The sequence below is a fragment of the Streptopelia decaocto genome (assembly GCF_964273445.1).
Source record: "Streptopelia decaocto genome assembly, chromosome: 21".
Classification (NCBI taxonomy): Eukaryota; Metazoa; Chordata; class Aves; order Columbiformes; family Columbidae; genus Streptopelia; species Streptopelia decaocto.
The window spans coordinates 3,768,629-3,788,188 of NC_138676.1; the positions used below are offsets into that span (position 1 = coordinate 3,768,629).

At 53.1% G+C, this 19,560-nt stretch overlaps 1 protein-coding gene across 1 annotated transcript in view; it reads right to left on the minus strand.

The window, feature by feature from the left end:
- Positions 1–16,074, minus strand: part of LOC309448797 (opioid-binding protein/cell adhesion molecule homolog) — a gene marked incomplete at its 3' end in the record, with an annotated part of 78,659 nt that extends 62,585 nt beyond the window's left edge. The window contains exon 1 of the mRNA XM_082070554.1: positions 15,704–16,074. Within this exon, the coding sequence (XP_081926680.1) occupies positions 15,704–15,870 (167 nt within the window). The 5' untranslated portion in view covers positions 15,871–16,074. The remainder of the gene's footprint in view (positions 1–15,703) is intronic.
- Between the last annotated feature and the right edge of the window lie 3,486 nt (positions 16,075–19,560).

Consider the following 19,560-nt stretch of genomic DNA (forward strand, 5'->3'; position numbering starts at 1 on the left):
GGGCAACATCCCCATGCTCAATTTGGGGAATTTCCTCCAATCAGAGCTTCCCGGGAATGGGAAACACCACTTGGCCAAGCTTCCCGATGACAGCGTCACTAATATATTCAAGGGAACGTGGCATTTCTGACGGCGAGACTTCTGCCTCACTTGCCGTTTAATGTTAAGAGGCTTGTACAGTCAGCAGCGTTAAAAGAGTAATGACTGTTTTCATGGTAAATGCTCTGTTAAATAACCCAGGATTATTGTGTTGTGTTATTGCATATATAAAATGGCATTTCAAAAAATAATAATTGTTTTAGAGCTAATTGATGTTTTTAACCGGCTCTGCGTGTGGAATTTTTATTTGGTGGAGGGACGGGCTGCTCGTCAGGAAGACAAAAATAAAAGCAGGGAGGCTTCGACCTGGCAAATTCACTCGCAGGGTCTGCCTGGGTTTTGTCCGGTTCAGGTGGACTAAGTGCAAACCATCTGCTCTAAAAGCCAAAAAGGAGGGACCCTCTCAACCTGCCCCGTTTTGGCCGGTTCTCCTCGCGGTGGCACTTCAGAGCCACCAAAAAACCCCTCCCAGGGGAAGACACGTCCCCCCTCCTGGTCCCCAAGTGCTATTTTGGCGGAGAACCGCCCTAGTGCGAGCAGCAAAGGGCTGATGAGTCACGGGTGAGCAATCCTGCTGTGAGAGTTTAACCAGCATCGTTCCAGAAGGGATTTGGAGGGCTCAGTTTCTTCCCTTCACCCACCTCCTCGCCATGTCCCGCAGACACATCCTCAAATCCAGCCAGAGCCACCACCGGCAGCTCCGAGAACCTCCTGCTCACCACACTGAATTTGGAGCATTAGCACCAAAATTTAGCAGCTGCAAGGCTGCCGAGAGCCCAAACTCCCTGTTTATGCCCCGTGGGGACCACGAGCGCTGCAGTTAGTGATCAAAGAGCGGAGAAGGACTCTTGGCTTTCAAACCTGGAGCCTTTGAGCTCCTCAGACAGCAGCCGCCTCGCTGACCCTTGTTGGAGCAGTCAGAAGCGCTGGCGCAATCCTGAAGCTTTACAGAGCCAGTGACTTTTGGGATGTGGAGTTAATCACACGAGCGAGCATCTTGGAATTGCCGGGAGGGAGAGTGGGACCATCAGAGTCCGCAGTTAAAAGTCTTAAGCATCTCCTATGATCTCAGCGTCCAGACATGAGCGCGGTGCCAGAGGGGGCTCTTATACACCTCCCAAAAGGGACCCACCGGGTCACCGGGGCTCATCCCTCGCACTCAGACAGCCCATTAATCCGAAAGGATCCGCCGGCATCTCTGCTCCGCGTACCAGCACACCGCAAACCGCCTCGCAATGGCTTATAACAAACCGGAGACCTGTAGTGCAAGAGGCCAAAAGCCACCAAGCTCTGAAATGATCACAAAGAAAGGAGAGGAGATGAAAGCTCGGACCCTTGCAGCAGCAGGGAATCGGTAAAAGGAAAGTATTTAAGTGATGTGTGCGATGGGGTCTGCAGATGGGCAGGGAGGAGAGCTCCCTGCTCCTCCAGCACGGGAAGGACGGCACGGAAATAATTGGGCTGTGAAATCTAAAGCAATATTGCTGGACCAGGAGAGTTCAAGACCACAAGGCTGCTGGTTTGGAGTTGCTCCTCACCCCTAAAAGTCACACTTCACACCTATTTTTGCCAAGACAAATGCCTTGCGGTCTGCCCCAGACCCGGCAGCTTCAGAACTGGCCAAACCCACTCATTACTGCCGTGAAAAATAATTGTCACCTTCTGCTGCAGCTTTTCCCAGCCCCCAAAGACCAATTTGATCCCAGAGACGGATGCACAGAGAGGTGACAAAAGTCACCTCCTTCCTTAGCATCACCCCATGCACATCCCATGATGTTCCAGCAGCCACACAGCCCACAAGATGACGGCTGAATCCAGCTCTACCAGCATGAGCGATACCGCTGCCTGCACACACACACACAGACTCTATAAAACAATATACAGAAGCGAGATACTGGGCTCAAAACCTTCTCACCCTCGTTTTCTCCCCATCCCATCCTCTGTAAACACCTGAGCAACCTGTCCCAAGCAAATCTCAAGGACAGGGCAACTCTCCAGTTTGTTATTCCCCACTCAGGAACCTTTTGCAGGTCTGAGGCTCCATCTCAACCCTCTGCCTTCCTCGGAGGCATCTGGATCCCAGGAGGACGCTGCCCTAATGGGTTACATCTCATTACCGCAACCGCAATGTCAAACCCCGGCGCTCATCTATCCCTTCGGCATCTGGCTCCGCTGTATCCGAGTGTCTCGGATGACTCGAAAAGTCCCTTTGTGTGTATCCCAACCCTTGGCTGTACAAGAACCATTTAATCAAGCTCAGTAATGAAGCCAGAAAAGCGACAGAACTGACTGAGCGGCCACGGGCAGGATCTGCGCAGCCTTTGAACGAGACGTGGGGCTGATCCCGCTGCCCACAGGTGACAAAGGGGACAGGACCAGCAACCTCTGCGATGCTCCCAAAGGTCCTGGCAGCCTCAAAGCTTCCCAAGAGCCCACGGGCACATCAGCTATAACATAGACACATCCCAAAGCTTTCCCATACACGCCAATGGCATGGGATATTTATTTCCCCAAGGTTAAACCCATCACGGCTTTGCCCTCTCCCCCCAAAATCTGCAAGTCCCGGAGACATCATTATATAAAGATCTCATCTTGTGAAGAGCTAATGTGCATGCATATAGCTGTAGGAGCATCAGTAAAAGTTCGCAACCATGTCCTGAGATCATCTAAATAAAACCACAAGGCAAATAAAAGGCACCTCAAAGCCAAAATTCAACTAAACTAGTCAAAAGACACGACCTTTGTTCACCACCTCCCAGTCTGGGGCTTCACCCTCCTCATCTGAGTGGGTAACTATCACTCTTATTAGTAGGGAATTACTATTACTATTACACATCTGCAGCCAAGCTGCTGCTTGCAGCCCATGCAAACGACCTTTATTTGGTGGAAAAGCGTGCTCAGGAGCCTGCTGCAGAACATAAAAACCACTGTGAGCCCTCCTGGGCAGGGACCATCTCTTTGCTATACGCTTGCAAAGTGCCCGTCCCAGCCTCCGGGCCCTACTATAGTATAAATAACCATAACACCTCACTCAGCAACACAATGAAACACTTGCTCGGTACTAAAAATTATTTAAAATTCATACCTACATTGGGAAATTATTCAGTAAACTCTAATTACTTATCAAAAGCAACGACGATATTTTTAAGGAGAGGGAATGCCCATAAATACAGAGCTATAAATAACCTGCTACTCAGTAGCACGAATTAATTTGTATTTAATTGCTAGAAATTGCTATCAATTACTAAACATTCCTTGCAGAATAGGCAGATTCTTTAACGAACAATTTCAATTGCTAATTGGAAGACTTTTTTTTTTAACTTCTTTCTTTGCCATCCCAGCTCCTGTTGAATGAAGGAGACAATCATCCACCCATCCTGCCCAGTGGGGCTCTGCACTTTGCAGGGGGCACAGAAAAGACCCATAAGGAACCAAGGAGCTGCTGAAGCTTCAAGAAGTTTCACCATTTTTGGTAAAACCCTGAAGGAGGCAGGAAAACCAACAGTGAGAAACCTCCCCTGACAGAGCAAGGAGAGCGATTCCTTGCAAAGGATTGAAAGGAGGGAGCTGGGAGTTACAGATCCATTGCACAACCAGGGAGAGAAATACCTCCCAGGGACCATCCATCTCCCCTGCACGCTATGGCAAAGCCACATCAGAGCCTGCCCAGAGCTTCCCTGCACCGTATCGCTCCTTTTTGGAGCAGGGACCCTACCTGGGTCGGGGGGCAAGGGATGCTGCAGTATCGCTCCAGCATCACAACCTGCTGCCGCTTCCCTGCATCTCCACACTATCGCTTCTGACTCATTTTCTGGTGTTTTCTGCTTTGCTGTTGGCATAACATCCTATCAGCACAGTTAATTACATCACGCTGAGTGTGAAGGACAGGCTGATTCTCACAAAGAGCCCCGGGGCCCTGCAATCCATCCCGCTGCTCTCGCGAAACAGCTTCCACCGTGTGCTGACAAACTGCAGCAAAGCTTTTCCCCCACGTGAGATGGCAGCAACCCCAGCAACCCATGGACCATTGGGGCTGCTCTCATTCCCGCATCCCTCCCATCTTCACCCTGCATCCCTCCCAACTTCACCCTGCATCCCTCCCATCTTCACCCCGCATCCCTCCCATCTTCACCCCGCATCCCTCCCAACTTCACCGCGCATCCCTCCCATCTTCACCCTGCATCCCTCCCATCTTCACCCCGCATCCCTCCCATCTTCACCCCGCATCCCTCCCAACTTCACCGCGCATCCCTCCCATCTTCACCCTGCATCCCTCCCATCTTCACCCCGCATCCCTCCCAACTTCACCGCGCATCCCTCCCATCTTCACCCTGCATCCCTCCCATCGTCACCCCGCATCCCTCCCATCTTCACCCCGCATCCCTCCCATCTTCACCCCGCATCCCTCCCAACTTCACCGCGCATCCCTCCCATCTTCACCCTGCATCCCTCCCAACTTCACCCTGCATCCCTCCCATCTTCACCCCGCATCCCTCCCATCTTCACCCCGCATCCCTCCCAACTTCACCGCGCATCCCTCCCATCTTCACCCTGCATCCCTCCCATCTTCACCCCGCATCCCTCCCATCTTCACCCCGCATCCCTCCCAACTTCACCGCGCATCCCTCCCATCTTCACCCTGCATCCCTCCCATCGTCACCCCGCATCCCTCCCAACTTCACCCCGCATCCCTCCCATCTTCACCGCACATCCCTCCCCTCTTCACCGCGCATCCCTCCCAACTTCACCCCACATCCCTCCCAACTTCACCCTGCATCCCTCCCAACTTCACCCCACATCCCTCCCAACTTCACCCTGCATCCCTCCGACCTTCACCGCGCATCCCTCATGCGATGACAGACTGACGACTGCAAACATCTCCTTGCTCAGACGGAGACTCCCCTCCAAAAATGCAGTGGGTGCTGGGAAGAGCTGCTTGTGTCCACAACTTGAGTAAAAACAGTCCCTGGGACCGTCGATCCAACATCCAGCCATCGCTCCATCACCGGTCCCCCCCGTCGCATGTGCCAGCCACGACAAGCAAAGCGAACGACACGCACATCTGCTTACAATAACAGCCCTTCCGTGTCAAATCCATCATATTCGATGCAGATCTCTTACCCCGAAGTGTTGTCAATGAGGATTTAATTTCGTGCTAATTAGACAAATATTGCATGTTAAACACCCATTGATTATTAAGAGACAGTCGGCGCGGTTTAGCTCTGCAGTGTGCGCGGACACGCTGTATTATATCTGGGATGAGGCTGGTAAATGTCTTGCTGTTTCTAATCATCAGTTAGTAATTAATGTCCAATAACTTATAACTTGGTTTATCATTATAGATTTAGGAAGGCAGTAATAGTCCTGTATGCTAATTAAATATCAATTGATTATTTAAGGCATATACAGAGTTAGCAACTAGGTAATAGATACACACAGTTGCTAAACTTTCATAACCATCACACAGCATCCTCTTGTACTATTAAGTTAGCATTTAATGACAAAAAGTGTTGCTCCTGAAGATAACTTTTGGATGGGATTTTCAAAAGTGCTGAGCAGTGTGCAAGCCCCTCCCCAAGGATCAGATTCCTCCAATTACAGGGAACAGGAAAAGTCAGGAAATTCAGAGCCACTGCTTTTTAATTGAGGCAGTCAATTGAGTTAAGTGAGGTGCACAAGGCCATAGCAAGAGGCAGTGGCAGAGCCCGAGGTGCCCCTGAACTTCCCAACTGGCATTTTGCACCCCAGCTTCTCTCTCATTCCGCACAAAACCCTGAGAAATGGAGACAAATTGCTAATTCCCTGCCAGAAAAAATGCTTTCAAACCCCAGCCCAGCACCTGCTGGCATCCCACCCGCCCGCAGGGCGGACTCATCGAAAACCTCATCGGAAAAGACACGCACGAGAAGCTGAAGTCCGGAGCAATCTCCATCTAAATAATAACTGGGAAGGAATCGATAGCTGTCAAGCGGCATCGCAGGAGCCCACCGAGCCCTGCCAGCCCCTCTGCACGTCCCCACGCTCCTCGGATGGGTCTGACCCCTGCCCGGGGCTGCCGATTTGGGAGGGTTGGGAGAAGCAGGCTCCTTCCCGTGTGGGAGGGAAAGAAAGACGAGAGACCGAAGCCCCGCATCTGAAAGGGAAGAAGATAAATGGCTTCTGAAGGGAAATAACCTGCTGGACTCGGCGGGTTTGGCAGCACCCTGCTAAGTGCAGCATCAGTCTTGAGAACCAGCCGCACGCTCAGCAATCGCAGGACTAAGCCCAGCGCTGAGCGGACATCAGAGCTGCTTCTCGGGGTATCACCAGCCGGTTCTGAACACAAGCAGCTGGCTGGAAAACTGGCGAAAAGGCGAATACACACCAAGCACCCTCCCAGTTCATGCACAGGATAGGGCCAACGGGCAGAGCAACTTTTAGTGAGGGAGTTGCTTTGTGCAGATGGGCTGACCCCATCGCTGGTCTACCGGGCAACAAAAGCAAAATCAAGGAAAATGCTCTAAGTGCACCTTTGAGAGTCTGCAGCCTCGGTTACAGAGCCTGGGCAGGTCCCACCTGGTTCTTCAAACCTTCTCTGGTCCATAACGGGGCTGCACGGTGAGTGGGGAAGGGGTCGGCGCTGCCACTGCATGGAAGGAGAACCAACTCAACCTTATGGACCAGCTAATACGCTCCGCTCTGGCTCTTCTTACACTGGGTGTACAACTAGACGTCCTAACCGCACATTTCTACTTCAGAAACCTACAAAGTCCTTGGTGGCATCCCAAAACATCGGCTCAGCAGCACAATGATGATACAGACACGCTCGCACACCAGAAATCCTCCTCAAGGAAGTTCAGGACATGGAGATGGTCCCCAAGCCATCCATGTGAATCCAACAGGACACTATCAACCAGCCACAGCCTGAAACTGCTGCAAAGGTGTTTCTTCCTATGGGTTGGGCAAAGAATTCGTATTGCAATAGGTCTCAAAAGCAAGGAAGCAACTTAAAGCAGCCAGTCCGTTTCCCTACAACCTGCTCCAGGCAGTGGTTCCCACCTTAGGCTTCCCACCAGCTCTTAGGACAGAAGCCACAGCATCGCCTGGTCACCGTCAGAGGCATCTCCTGCTCCCCCCCACCCACCTGGCTCTTTACGCTGTCGTACGGAGGATATTAGATTAGTCTGACACAATTTCTCCTTGACAAATCTCCGCTGGCTGCGGCACGGCTTCTTGTCCTTTCCTAGCCAATGACAGGCATTTTTCCTTGATGTCTCTCCAGAGCTTTCTCAGGACGGAGGGCGAGCGATCTCCCAGGACAGTTTCTATTCCCTTTTGCACAGCAGACACCACATTTTCCCTTCCCCGCTGGTCTGGAGCATCCCCTGCCCTCTGGGATGAGCAGCATCCCCAGCCAGTTCCCTGCAGAGCCCGGCAAGAACAGCATCGTCCCCGGCAATTTATACAGGAACATCTGCAAAAGCAAAGAGCAGACCAGAGGAGGAGCAGAGAGAAAGAGAAAACTCCTCTTAAATAGTTGTACGGCGGAGTTTACCCGTGCTGCAGCAGGCAACAAAGCGAAACGTCAAGAGCAATGAGACAAAGCAGGGGAGGCGTCGCCGCAGATCAAGGATTCTTCAGGTACGAGACAAGACCGGCTTTGGAAACCTCGCAGAAGTGAGTTTAAAGTCTCGGGAGGATATCAATTGAGAGGCTGTCACTTGGTGTCAGGATAACTTTCCGGACAGCTCTCGGAGCTTGTTAAGCTCTCGCTTGGGCTGCGTTTGAGCTCCGGTGGCAGTGCTGGAAAGGGAGATAAAAAAGACCTGCCGAGTCCACACGGCTTCTCCATTATCCCCCGCCATGACCCGCAACACCCCCAGCGGCGATGGGTCCGGGGAGGGGATGTGTCTAAGCAGACACCCAAAATGGGCTCCTCTTGCCCCAAACAGGGGCTGTCGCTTTTTGCGGGTGCAGGACGGGGAACGTGGGATGAGATGCGTAATGGTCAAACCAAGCGGTCGTACCAGTGTCTGGGCATCGCAATCTGTGACCCTGGGAAGAAAGGAGCTGCTTCCCCACAGCAATCATTTCATCAAACCCCCTGCGAGCCTCCCGCTGTCCCCACCAGCCCTCAATCCCTAACTTTAATTAAGTCCAAACAGCCTTTTCGCAAGAACGAGGGAGGAGAGGGTGACTCAGACAGCGATGGGACCAGCCGGCATAATTACCATACAGTTCAGAATATTAATTAAAAACAGCACCCTCCCTCATTAAAAACAAAAAAATAGAAGACAAACTAATCAATTGCACTTAAAGGAATATGTGGGGATAAGGAGCAAGAGCAGGGAGGGTGATGGAGAGCGAGATGGGATGCAATGTGCATGCCAACAGCCTCCCAGCTTCCACCAGTTACTTCCAGTCTCCTTGGAAATGGGCTCAAATCTGCTCCTCTACCTGCTGCGGCGTCAGAGCAACTCCTGTGATGGCAACAAAGGGCTTTAAATCTCGGCTCTAACTGCCTTGATTGAATTAAACGCGACAACACGGTAAAGCAGGCTCTTCATTTAAGGTCTAAGCGCAGAGGCTTTCTGCGGCGCTCTCCCTCTTTCTGAAATGATGAGTTGCTCATGGGTTATGCTCTTTAAGAAAGCTCAAGAAAAAAATAAAAGTCATCTGATAAAGTGGGTTATAAAACCGGTGGTGGTAATAAACGGAGAGGAAGGAGCCTGATGCGAAGGCAGCAGCGGAGGCAGAAACCGCTGCAGGGACGCAATATCTGAACCGTGATTAATCTGCGGCCGCAGAGGGAGCAGCGCGGGGTGGCCCTCGCTGTGCCGGACCCGCCGTGCAGGGGACACCGAGGGGACAGCAGCGATGAAGGATGACGAGCGGCTGGCTCCCAAGTGTCAAAGCCAAATGGGGAGAGGCCCCTGGTACTCGCGACTCACAGCCATAACTACCCAAAAAACCTGCGGGCACATCACTCCAAGTGAGGACCAGCGCAATCACAGGCTCAGCGCAAGCTCAGCTCCCATCTTTCCTTCCAAATAAGACCCCCCACGCTCATCCTCCCTCCTTGGGAATTTCTCTGCAAAACAGGGATCACAGCTGCGTGCTCCCGTGGTTCTTACAAGCCACAACACACAGAGGGATGTGTTACGAGAAGGCACCCTCAGAGCACAAACCATTTCTTTTTATCAGCCTCCATTATCATCACATTAACGTCATCCCCGCTCAGGTGCCCAGGGACACTCGGGGCTCTGTCCTGTTCATCCACTGGACCAGGACACCGCACCGGGACCTGCCCACCAGAATTACAACCGGGTTCCCGGGCACAGACACGGCTATCGGTTCCTTTTTATGAGCCTTCATTGTTATTACCACCTATTTCTTTTTACATTCCTGCCAAAACACCAAACATTAATCTCCCCAGCTCCCTGCAGGCAAAACATGGGTAATTGGATTTATATGGGTAAGAAATTTGTTAGATTTTTTTTTTTTTAGAGATATATATATTACATACACACACACACACACAGAAAATATAAAGAAATAGGAGGTGAGGGGATGCTCCTTCCCCATGTCTGGTCCAGCGGGCCATGCTGACTGCTGGGCTCTGATTTAGGAACTCATCCCACAGCACTGAACTTCACACAATGGGAGTTTTTCCCTTTGATCATTCCCTTCTGGCACTGGCCATTTGCTTTTTCCCTCCCAGCTTCTCCCCCCTCTCCTTCCACTTTCTCCCTCCTGCCCTCCCATTCCTCTTCTCTCCAGCTCCAGCCCGGTGGTGACACAACATAGAAATCTTGGTACACCAAGAGAAGACAAACCGAGATGCCCTGTGCTGTGGTTCCTTGGGTCTGAACCCACCTGCACACAGCGCCTTAGTGGAGTCAGCACAATTTAGCGGGGACTCATCTGATCCTACGCCACAACGGTTGTTATTCTCATTATCCCCCCGCTCGGCGGAGGAGCAGACTCGGAGACCCATTTGTATCCCGAGGAACAAGTCCATCAAGCGAGTATAGTCATGGAAACAACTCATTTTAAGCCAATCTTGGGAAATATTCATAGCAAAACAGTACAATGTGCAAGTATTTTGCACTGAAGATCCGGCCTTGAAGGCTTTCTGTCTGTCAGGGAAGACAAGACCTACGCATCACATCAAACCCGCAGTAAACAACCCATTACAGGCTAAGAATTGTTGGCAAGGGGCTGTGGGGGAATTATTTCCTTCGTTTAAAGAAAAAGAAGAAGAAAAACCAGAACATCCTAACCCTCAAAGGCTGCTCGCAAGGACAGAAGAACAAGTGATAGTCACCGAATCAGATATTCCTTATGAACTGTCTGCTCGGCTGCAGTATCTGAAGATTATCACTTAAAACAATATGTCCAGCTGCTGTAAAAAGCATCCGCGGTCTCAGGCTGAGAAACGCGAGGAGGAGGCAAACTGTGAGAGCAGCCCAGGGAAGAGAGAAACTCTTTGGAAAGCGGGAACGTGAAAGGACAGCCACTGTGCCCCGGTTTCGTTTTTGCAGCGTTAACACCTAATCCTGCTCTAGAAACAAAGAGCCGAGCTCCTGGAGCAGCGCGCGGGATCTGGGGAAGGATGGCGATTACCGCTCGCGGTCCTGAGGAGTTTATTATGCCTGCAAAAAGACCTCGGGTACCCTGTAGAGAAAGGATTACTAACAGTTCAGTCTCATCCCCTGGAGTTGAATAGCTCCGCTCGTAACTATTTCTGGCTTGTAGAGCTCAAAAACTTCACATGGGGGCTGTTTTTTTGCTCGGCAAGGGGACATTTCCAGGACTCGCATCCTTGGAGGGGTGACGGTGACTCCTCCTCCCGCTGCGGAGCTGGACCAGCTCTGCGCTCTCAAAACCAGGCTTTTCTGAAGCAAAACCCCAGTGCTCTGGTTACAATCTGCATGTCAGCAAGGCTTTAGCTCTCTGCTGCTCAAATCTGGTCCTAGACTACAGGCAAAGCCTCTCTCGCCTTATGGGCTCTGCCTTGGCACAAGCCGCAGCAAAAACCCTGCGGGGTGAAGGTGGACGCCCCAAAGCCAGCTCCAAATCTCTCCATCACACAGCAGGACGCTGCTCCTGAGCTGGGACAACCAACCTTCTCCCCGTCCAAGCCAAACAGGCACCCCAACAAACCAGTCACCCCCATCCTGACCCGAGATGGAGACTGAGATTCATCCCAAAGCCAGGATGGAAGGACCCGAAACTCCTTCCTCCCCTGATGCCACCCAGGATAATGGCACAGTGGGGGCTGCTCCAACCCCACCAAGGTGAGAAAAAGCCTCGATGGGGCTGGGATGGAGGGATGGAGCTCTCCTGCAACCCCCTGACCTTCCTCCAACCACCCATCCGAACGGCTGCAACATTACAGTAAAATTAGCGGGCACTGTAATTATAACTATCAGGAGCAGATAAGACAAGTTAAATACCAGCTACCTAGGGAGAAATTATTATGCCAGCCAGGAGGATCCAAATGCCAGAAACCGTGGCTGTAATTGCACTGAGTCGCCAATTACAGCTCCGCCACGCAGCGAGCTCTACCTTGGAAACGGCAGGTATATATTTAGCTGCTCCAGAAAACTTTTTGGGTAGGAAGGGGGAGGGAAGGGGCAGCGATGGAGCAAGTCCTCGCTAATCTGCTCTTGGCTAATCCTCGTGCTTTTAGCATCCGCACACAAAAAGCGGCGGCTCTCTTCCCCGCTTCCCAGCAAGGATTTAACAGCAGAGACGTGGCTGCATTAGCGCTTCTTTGCTCTGTCGGGTGTCGCGCTTTGCAGGGCGGCAGGTGAGTGTCACAACCCCCATTAGCAATGAGGTAAACTGAGGGCGGGCGGTTTGACCCTGAAAGAGGCCAAAAAAATATCACATCTCCCAACTTTGCAGACCTATGGCCAGAGAATGCGGTCCTGCTGCTTGTGTTTTAGCGAGGCCTCGTCCAGCGCTGGGAAATAGACTGCGGTAGATTATCACACACACACGCACAGGAAAAAAAAAAAAAAGAACTGCGTTGTCAGAAATAATTAAAACTATAATTGCGAAAATAAATGGAAGAACGGCGTCTCATGGTGTTTTATTCCGGCTTTTTATTTTTAATTGGAACTGTTCGCAGAGCCGCTAATTGACACAATACAGCCGGGCGATGTGAATGAGCAAAGCTACCCCGGTCCTTTGGACAAGCAACGGGGGAGGCCACGGCCTCGCAGGAAGCAAATAAGAAGGTGGAGGGGGATGTGACTTCAAAATCTACCTTTACATATGGAAAAACAGCATCTCTATATTATTTAGTTTAGAGAAAAACCTAGTTATATATGCCTAACGTTTCTGGTACAATCCCAGCAGCATCTATGAACACTCACTTGTACTCATCGCTGAGAAACAACTGCTGTTGGCTCCATTTTACAGATGGGGAAACTGAGGCAGAGAGCAACAGAGGGGGCTCCTTGAGTCCTGGGCAACAGCCAAGGAAAACCCAGCACATCCAGCCTCCCGGCTACTCCCTCCCTGCCGAAACACCCTCTTTTTACCTTAAAAAACAAACAAATAAAGGCGCCAATCTTTCTTAAATACACATAAAACCATAAAGCCTTGAAATTTGGAGCAGCTGTTGTTTTATGCCTTTATGAACTGTACTGATGCCTGTTATAAAAGGTCGGTTTGCTGGCGGCACGAGCGATATGATCCCGTTTACTACCCGGGCCCTGTTTTAAACGCCGCTCGAATATTGGCCACAAACCCGCAGTTCGGTCCCGTGTCATCTAAACACCCACTTCACGGCACAAGGTTTTCTATTTCAGAGGCAGTTGGATGTTATTTTTAATGGCACGCAGAGATTTTGCAAACTGCCTCGAGTTCCCCCAAGGGGAGAGGTGTAGGGCTATTACGGGAATTGTTTGTTCTTACAGTAAAAAGTAGTGAATTATCAACACAACAACAACCTGCTTAAAACAGGGGGATCATTTGCCGCTGATTTAAGATGACCTAGAAGCCGCCTGCAGATGGAGCCTCAGTTTCTGCAAGGATTACGCCGAAAAACATAGGGTGGAGAGCTGGAAATGGGAGCACCCAAAATCCAATACAGGAAAACCACAACCACCTGAAAGCCTCCGGGTTTCCTCCACCGCTCGCATGCGGTTCTGCTCCCTCACAGCTCCTTTCTGCAATGCAACCTGTGGTCAAAGAGCTGGGCTTGGGAAGCAAAGAGCTTCCCACCAGCCCCAGTGAAGCCAGGGGGAGTCACAGGCTCAGCCCAACCCATCCCCATGCCAAGCGGGGTGGGAGAGGATCCGGCCCCTGCAAAACCTGGCAGGATTGTGGCTCATTCTGCAAGTGCGACAAGCTGGAATTACAGGTCTCGGCTTTTCAAGTCCCAGCTCCTCGTCTATCTTCATTTGGAACCCCCAGAAAAGTGCCGTTTTGCAGGGAGGACAGTGGGGGACACCACATCTGCTCCTGCTGTGTGTGCACAGACTATTTGTAGGGGAAAAAAACCCATCGGTGCCACCTACCACAAGCATCACACCCAGGGTAATTTCCCATTCCTGGCTCTCCGCAGGGTATTGCAGCCTGCAAATAAATACCAGCCACATCCCCAAAACGCTCCACAGTGTGTGGAACCCACTGCCAATGCTACCCCTTGGGGTTGCTGAGTGCAATGTCTTGCCCATCTCCAGACCCAAGGGAAGACAAAAAATTGCTCGCTATTCAGGGCAGCAGCAGGAAAATAGGGCTGGGAGCAGACAGGGGAAATGTTGGGAAACAGCATTGCAAGGAGAGATGGGGAGAACCGAGGGTAAATGGGGGCTGGATGCCAAAAACCTGACTGAGCAGGGAAAAGTTCAACCTGAGAAGACAAAAAGGAGATGAGAGCATGGAAAAGAAGCACTGGAGAGCCTGGGCAGGAGCAGATGCTATGGGGGGAAATGGGGAGAGAACAAGTGCTTTTGGGGTAGGGGGTTCCTCTAAGCATCTCACCAGGGGATGCAGAATTCTTACAGCAAAGCTAAAATACCCCCCACCGCTCCAGGGCTGGCTGCTTCACAAACATCCCCTTCTGTAAACAGCACTGAAAAGAGGCCAGAAGCTTTAAAAAAAATAAAAAAGAAAGATCCAAGTCAGCCCTCTGCTGGCAGCAGGTTCGGCTGGAGCCCCGGGGCTCAGACCCCAAAAATCTCATCCATCCCGCTCTGACCTCCATGAGCGCCCCAAACGCCACGTTTCACCAGGGAGACACATTCAGACAGCGAGGAACAGAGCACCGAGGCCAAAGGCATCTCTCAGGGGGATTGTCTTCCCTTCTTTAAACTGCCTTGCTCGCTCCAGCGCAGGTTAATCATCGTTTGCAGCCCAATTACGAAAAGCATGGGGAAACGTGCCCTCTGCCACCCAGTTACACGGGGTGATGACAAGCGTGTCCCAGCAGGTCCCTGGCACAGGCGACATCCCCAAGTCTGGCAGGCAGGCAGACAAGCGACCAACGCCTCTCTCAGCACCTCAAATTGGAGCCCATTTCCCCACCACCACATTACACACCGAACGTTTCCTCTGCACAGACCCCACACCAGCCACGGAAAGCCTGTCTGACCCCCCCCCGCCATGCAAGCTCCTCATCCCTGCGACAGCTTGGCTGCTCACGGAGAGCGTGACACGCTTGGCTTGCTTATGCCAAGCCTTACGCCTGGCTTTGCAAAGAGCAGCTGCTCACTGCTGCAGCCCCGCGACTCGGTCAGAGCTGGGGAGCAGCACAAGCTGCTCGTTCTTGTGGAGAAAGCAGCAGAGCAACTCCTCCAGACTCACGTCCCACCATCCCCGCGCTTCTTCCTCCCGTCCCGGGGTTGCTTGCCCAGCTGGATTAACTGGCTCAGCTCCAAGCCGGGCTGCCTGAAGCACGCACGGCACAACCCAAAGCCCCAGACACGAGCTGACTCCCCATCGTCCTCCGAAAAAACAGAAGCTGGGCTGCTCTCTGCTCATCTGGTCACGCTGCTGCAATGACTATAGAGAGCTGCTATCCCACACGGGTAATGCACCATGTACACCTGTAACTCATTCAGGGAATCAAAAGGGACGCTCTGCTGTATTGTGCAGCACAGAAGTAGCCCATCTGCATATAAGCCGCCTGCCTTTCTCCCACAGCAAACAGTGTAAGGTAAAGCATCCATCAGAATTCATAAGATGCACCCCTGGAGTAAACGATTGATTTGATATTAACGGATTCGTGCAGAGACTATAAAGCGATCAAGGCGAAACGCTGACACCTCGGAGGCATCGCAGCCCTGGAAAGCCACCGGCAGCGCAGGCTGGCATGGGCGCAGGCAGCGCGGACCCCCTCCCCTCCCACACAGACACAACTTCGGGAGCGCCAGGCAGCGCCAACTCACTGTCTGTCACCTGAGCCCCTTTGTCAGCTCGTCTGGCACCCGCAACCCCCCAAAACCGCGTCCCCTGCCACGACGGGGACGAGCCCCTGGGACGCACGCAAAGTCTCCTGCCGGTCCCAGCATCCTCTGGCAGCCCCGCTCGGCGCACGGCACCCCTCGGATAACACAGCCAAGACCCCCTCCGTCCCCCCAAAAGGCAAAAATCCGGCTGCTCCTACCTGAGCGTGGCACTCTCCCCTTGCCGCACTGTCACGTTGTCCATAGCTTTGGGGAAGGTGGCATCTCCGCTGCGCACGGGCACTCCTGCGGGCACAAGGAAGAGCAGCCTGAGACAGAGGACGACCAGGCACCTCCAGGGCAGGGCTAAGCACCCACCGACCCCCATCCTGGGCAGCAGGGACTTTTCCGACAGGCAAAAAACACACCCGAAAAGGGGGAAAGGGGGGGGAAAGGAGGGAGGGGGTGCGTGTGTGTGGGGACGGGGGGGAGCAAAACCACCGGGGCGAGCGATGCGGAGCTCCACGGAGATCAGGAGAGCCCCCGGCAAGGCAGGCTGCGAGCTCTGAGCCTGCCGAGCGGCATCCGAGGGAGTCCCCAGGATCCTCGGGTGAGGGAGGAGGACGGGAGGAGGAGGAAGAGGAGGAGAGAAGGTGCGGAGCAAGAGATGAAGGTCACAGATGTGCGTGTGTCTGCTCGAGACGCTACTTTAAGATTCAGTTGGGTACGCGCTGCGGAGGATCTGGCATCAAAAGTTTATAACCCAAGGAGGAAGCGTAAGTGTCGCTGGCAGGGAGGGGAGGGCGGCCATAAAAAACAGGCCGGGGGAGCAAAACGCGCTCCGAGTTGGGGTGATTGCCGCCTGTCGCTCTTTTGTTTCGGTAACACACGGAAAAGGAAAAGAAAAAAGATAAACGCTGCTCAAAAACGCCGATTCTGTCGCAAGAACGAAACTTCCCCGCGGAGCTGCAGGCGCCGTCCCCACCGCCCGGACTCCTCGGCTCCTCTACGGGGGTCTCCGAAGCCACCCCCCCGCGCTGCCCGTTCAGCCGCAAAGCGGGGAGCAGGGGGCGCGGGGGAGCATCCCAGCCCCGCCGGCCGGGGTTGTCATGGCAGCGGCTCCATCCCTGACCGGCACTCGGGCTCCCGCACGCCCCGAGCCCCGCACACCCGCGGAGGGGAGCGGAGCGATGCGCAGGCTGCCCACGCCAGCCTTAACCCCTGCCGCGCCGCGCTGCCGCCTGCGGAGGGAGCCGGGCTCACACCTACCCCCCCACACACACTTTAACCATTTCAACCCCGGCCGCAGAAAGGACTTTGCTGGCCGCATGGCCCCCGAGGAGCTGCAGGGGGCTGGCTCCATCACCCCCCTTCGCTGCATCTTTCTCTGCATCCACTTGTTGATGCGTCTCCCACCCCCGCTGGGACCGTTTTGTCCCCTGTGCCTGTGAGAAAGTGTCCTGCTGCCAAGCTTTTTCCCTGCCAGATTGTATAAGGCTGTAAGGGAGCTCCACAGGATCTCTCTGCCCCATCCTTGCTCCCTGACACAGAGGCCGTGGTGCTAGGAAGCCCAAGGGCTTCCCACCCCACTGGTCACAACCATTGGAGACACCTAGAGATCACCATTCACCTCCCCAAAGGGCAGCAAGACCTCGGTGACGCATCTGTCTCTGTGCTTACAAAAGAAAACCAACCTCATGCTGCCATCTCACCACAACGTGCTCTGCGGTTCCTCCTGCCCAAGCCAGGGCAGGCTGGACCTCAGCTGGACTCCTTCCTCCCAAGCACATCTGCCTCTTCCACTGAATATATCGTGGGGAACATGTCCCCTTGCAGGGGCTAGAGGGGAAGCACAACAACCAGCGACAGAGTTTGAGCTATTTTGGGACCCTGACCTCATTCAGAGACCCAAACACGGCTGCTAAAACTGATAAGGAGATTTTGCAAGGGTTTTTCAGCGATCCCAAGCCCAATTATCAGCATAGCGGGTCTGCTGGATGTGGCAGTGGGATGCAGCAGCCCTAAATACCCTGCTAGCCACCGGCTAGCACTGCAAAGATGCGTGCTGGCTCCCGGCACCAGCGATGGCTGCGGGCACCAGAGGGATGCTCACTGCAGCTTGGATAAATAGGACAACCCCGGAGCTGAGAGAAGCACCGAGAAAAGCAGGGCTGAGTTCTCCATCAGAAAAGCTCTTTCAGCTGCTGAAAAGTTGGCTTAACCGTCAACATGCACGTCGGCTGTTTCAGTGCCAGAGCTGGTGTGATTCAGGAGATTTAAAGGGGTGGAAAGCCTGTCTGCCTCAGAAAGAGCCTCTGAGGAGGCTGGAGAGACATGGCTACATGAACAGATGCAAAGGCAGGGCATAAATGGATAGACAGATAGCTAAACTGGCTGCTATGGACAGCTGGGCGCAGGTGAGCATATATGGGGCATCAGGGAGGGGAAAGAGGGGGCTGGAAAGGTAATTTTATACACATTTACATAACAGAATCCTGCCTAACCGGGTAGGGACCCAACAGTCTGGAAGAGCTATGCAGGAGACTGCAGGCAATGCATCTCAACCATACTCTGCTTAGAGGCCACTTTGGGCATCCGACAGCAGGTACAGGCAGCCAGAGCGGCCTCTCCTGCCCCCATCTTTGGGACCACCCCACCAAAACCACCTCCCAGTCCCACCGCTCCGGTTAGTGCCACCTCCCGTCTGAGCACGCTGGCATCAAATGAAGGGAGCAAGGTGAGACACGGGGGAGAAAAGGTGCAAGGGAAAATGAACTTGAAATCCAGGAGGCTACAAAACCTGGATGCAAACACAGAATCAAGCAGAGCCGCTTTTTTTTACTTAGTTTGCAGACCTGGGGTTGTACGGGGGACTCATGCGGGTGGCTTCAGCTCTAAAAATATCGCCTAGTTGAGACGGACTCGGAGGCTGGCACAGGCCCTGGGGGCATCAGGCATATGGCAGTGGCAGATCCTGCTCCTCACGGTGACGTTAACAAGCCCTGACCTTCTCTCATCATCCCAGAGGCTCAGCAAGAAACCAAGACTGCAAGGACGAGTCCCTGCACCTCCCCGCCTCTCGCCTCCCAGCCGATTGTCAATCTCGGCTTTTATTAGTGGTGCAGTTTGGCCTCCATCTCCCTCGGAGATTTCTCCTCCGTTGCTCTAATCAGGAGCTTGCAAATGTCAAGAGTACAGGCCTGGAAGTAATTAGTGAGGGACCGGGGGCCCTGCAGCAGCTCAGCAGCAGCACCGTGCTGGGGAGCAGCAGTCGCAACCCACGGATGGCCACCCTGGATTTTATTCTTTGGCCTCACTGGATTATTTTCCCCTTCTTCACACAGCTCGGGGTGTGCCGAGCTGCTCCCTGTGCACTAGGGAGCAGCTGCAGCTCCCTCCAGATCAGCTGCATAAAGGGATGGGGAGAGTCCCATGATAACGGGACCCTATGCGCTTGGCCAGCAAGTGCCACCCTTTGGGACCCGGCCTCTTCCAAAAGAGCTCCAAAGAGTGTTCATAACTCATTTTAAACGAGACACAGATATTCACCGCCTATGGCCTTCCCACAAGCATCCTGCCTGGGTAGGGGAATGCTATGAAGCACAGACACAACAAAGCACCACGTCCTTGTCACAGTCCTCAGCAGGCAAAGAGAACTAAAACTTAAAGCAAAGATCATAGGAAATAGCTTTTTGGTTTTTTCCCTCTTCCTTCTTTCTCCCAGATGAACTTTGTTGTCTCTCAGACATTCAGCCTTGCTCACAACTGAAGGGGTTAATTCTTTACCCAGGAAAGGAAAAACCCAGCAGAGCTGTAGGGGAGAGAAATCCTTGGAGGACCTGGGCTTGTTTAATCAAAGAGCTACTCCTCGCTCCCAGGGATTCACCCTCCAGCGCTGGTGGAAGTGGAAGTTCTCCAGATCTCCCTCTGGAAGCCCCAGACAAGCTTTCTCAAAGCCGCCGGCTCCTCTGCGGTCCCTGGGTTGCAGACAGCTGCTCGGCGCTTCCCGAAAACGGGGCCCTTGCAAGGCACCTCCCTCCTGGGGCACGGCAAACTTCTCCTCCTGAGCATCTTGGCC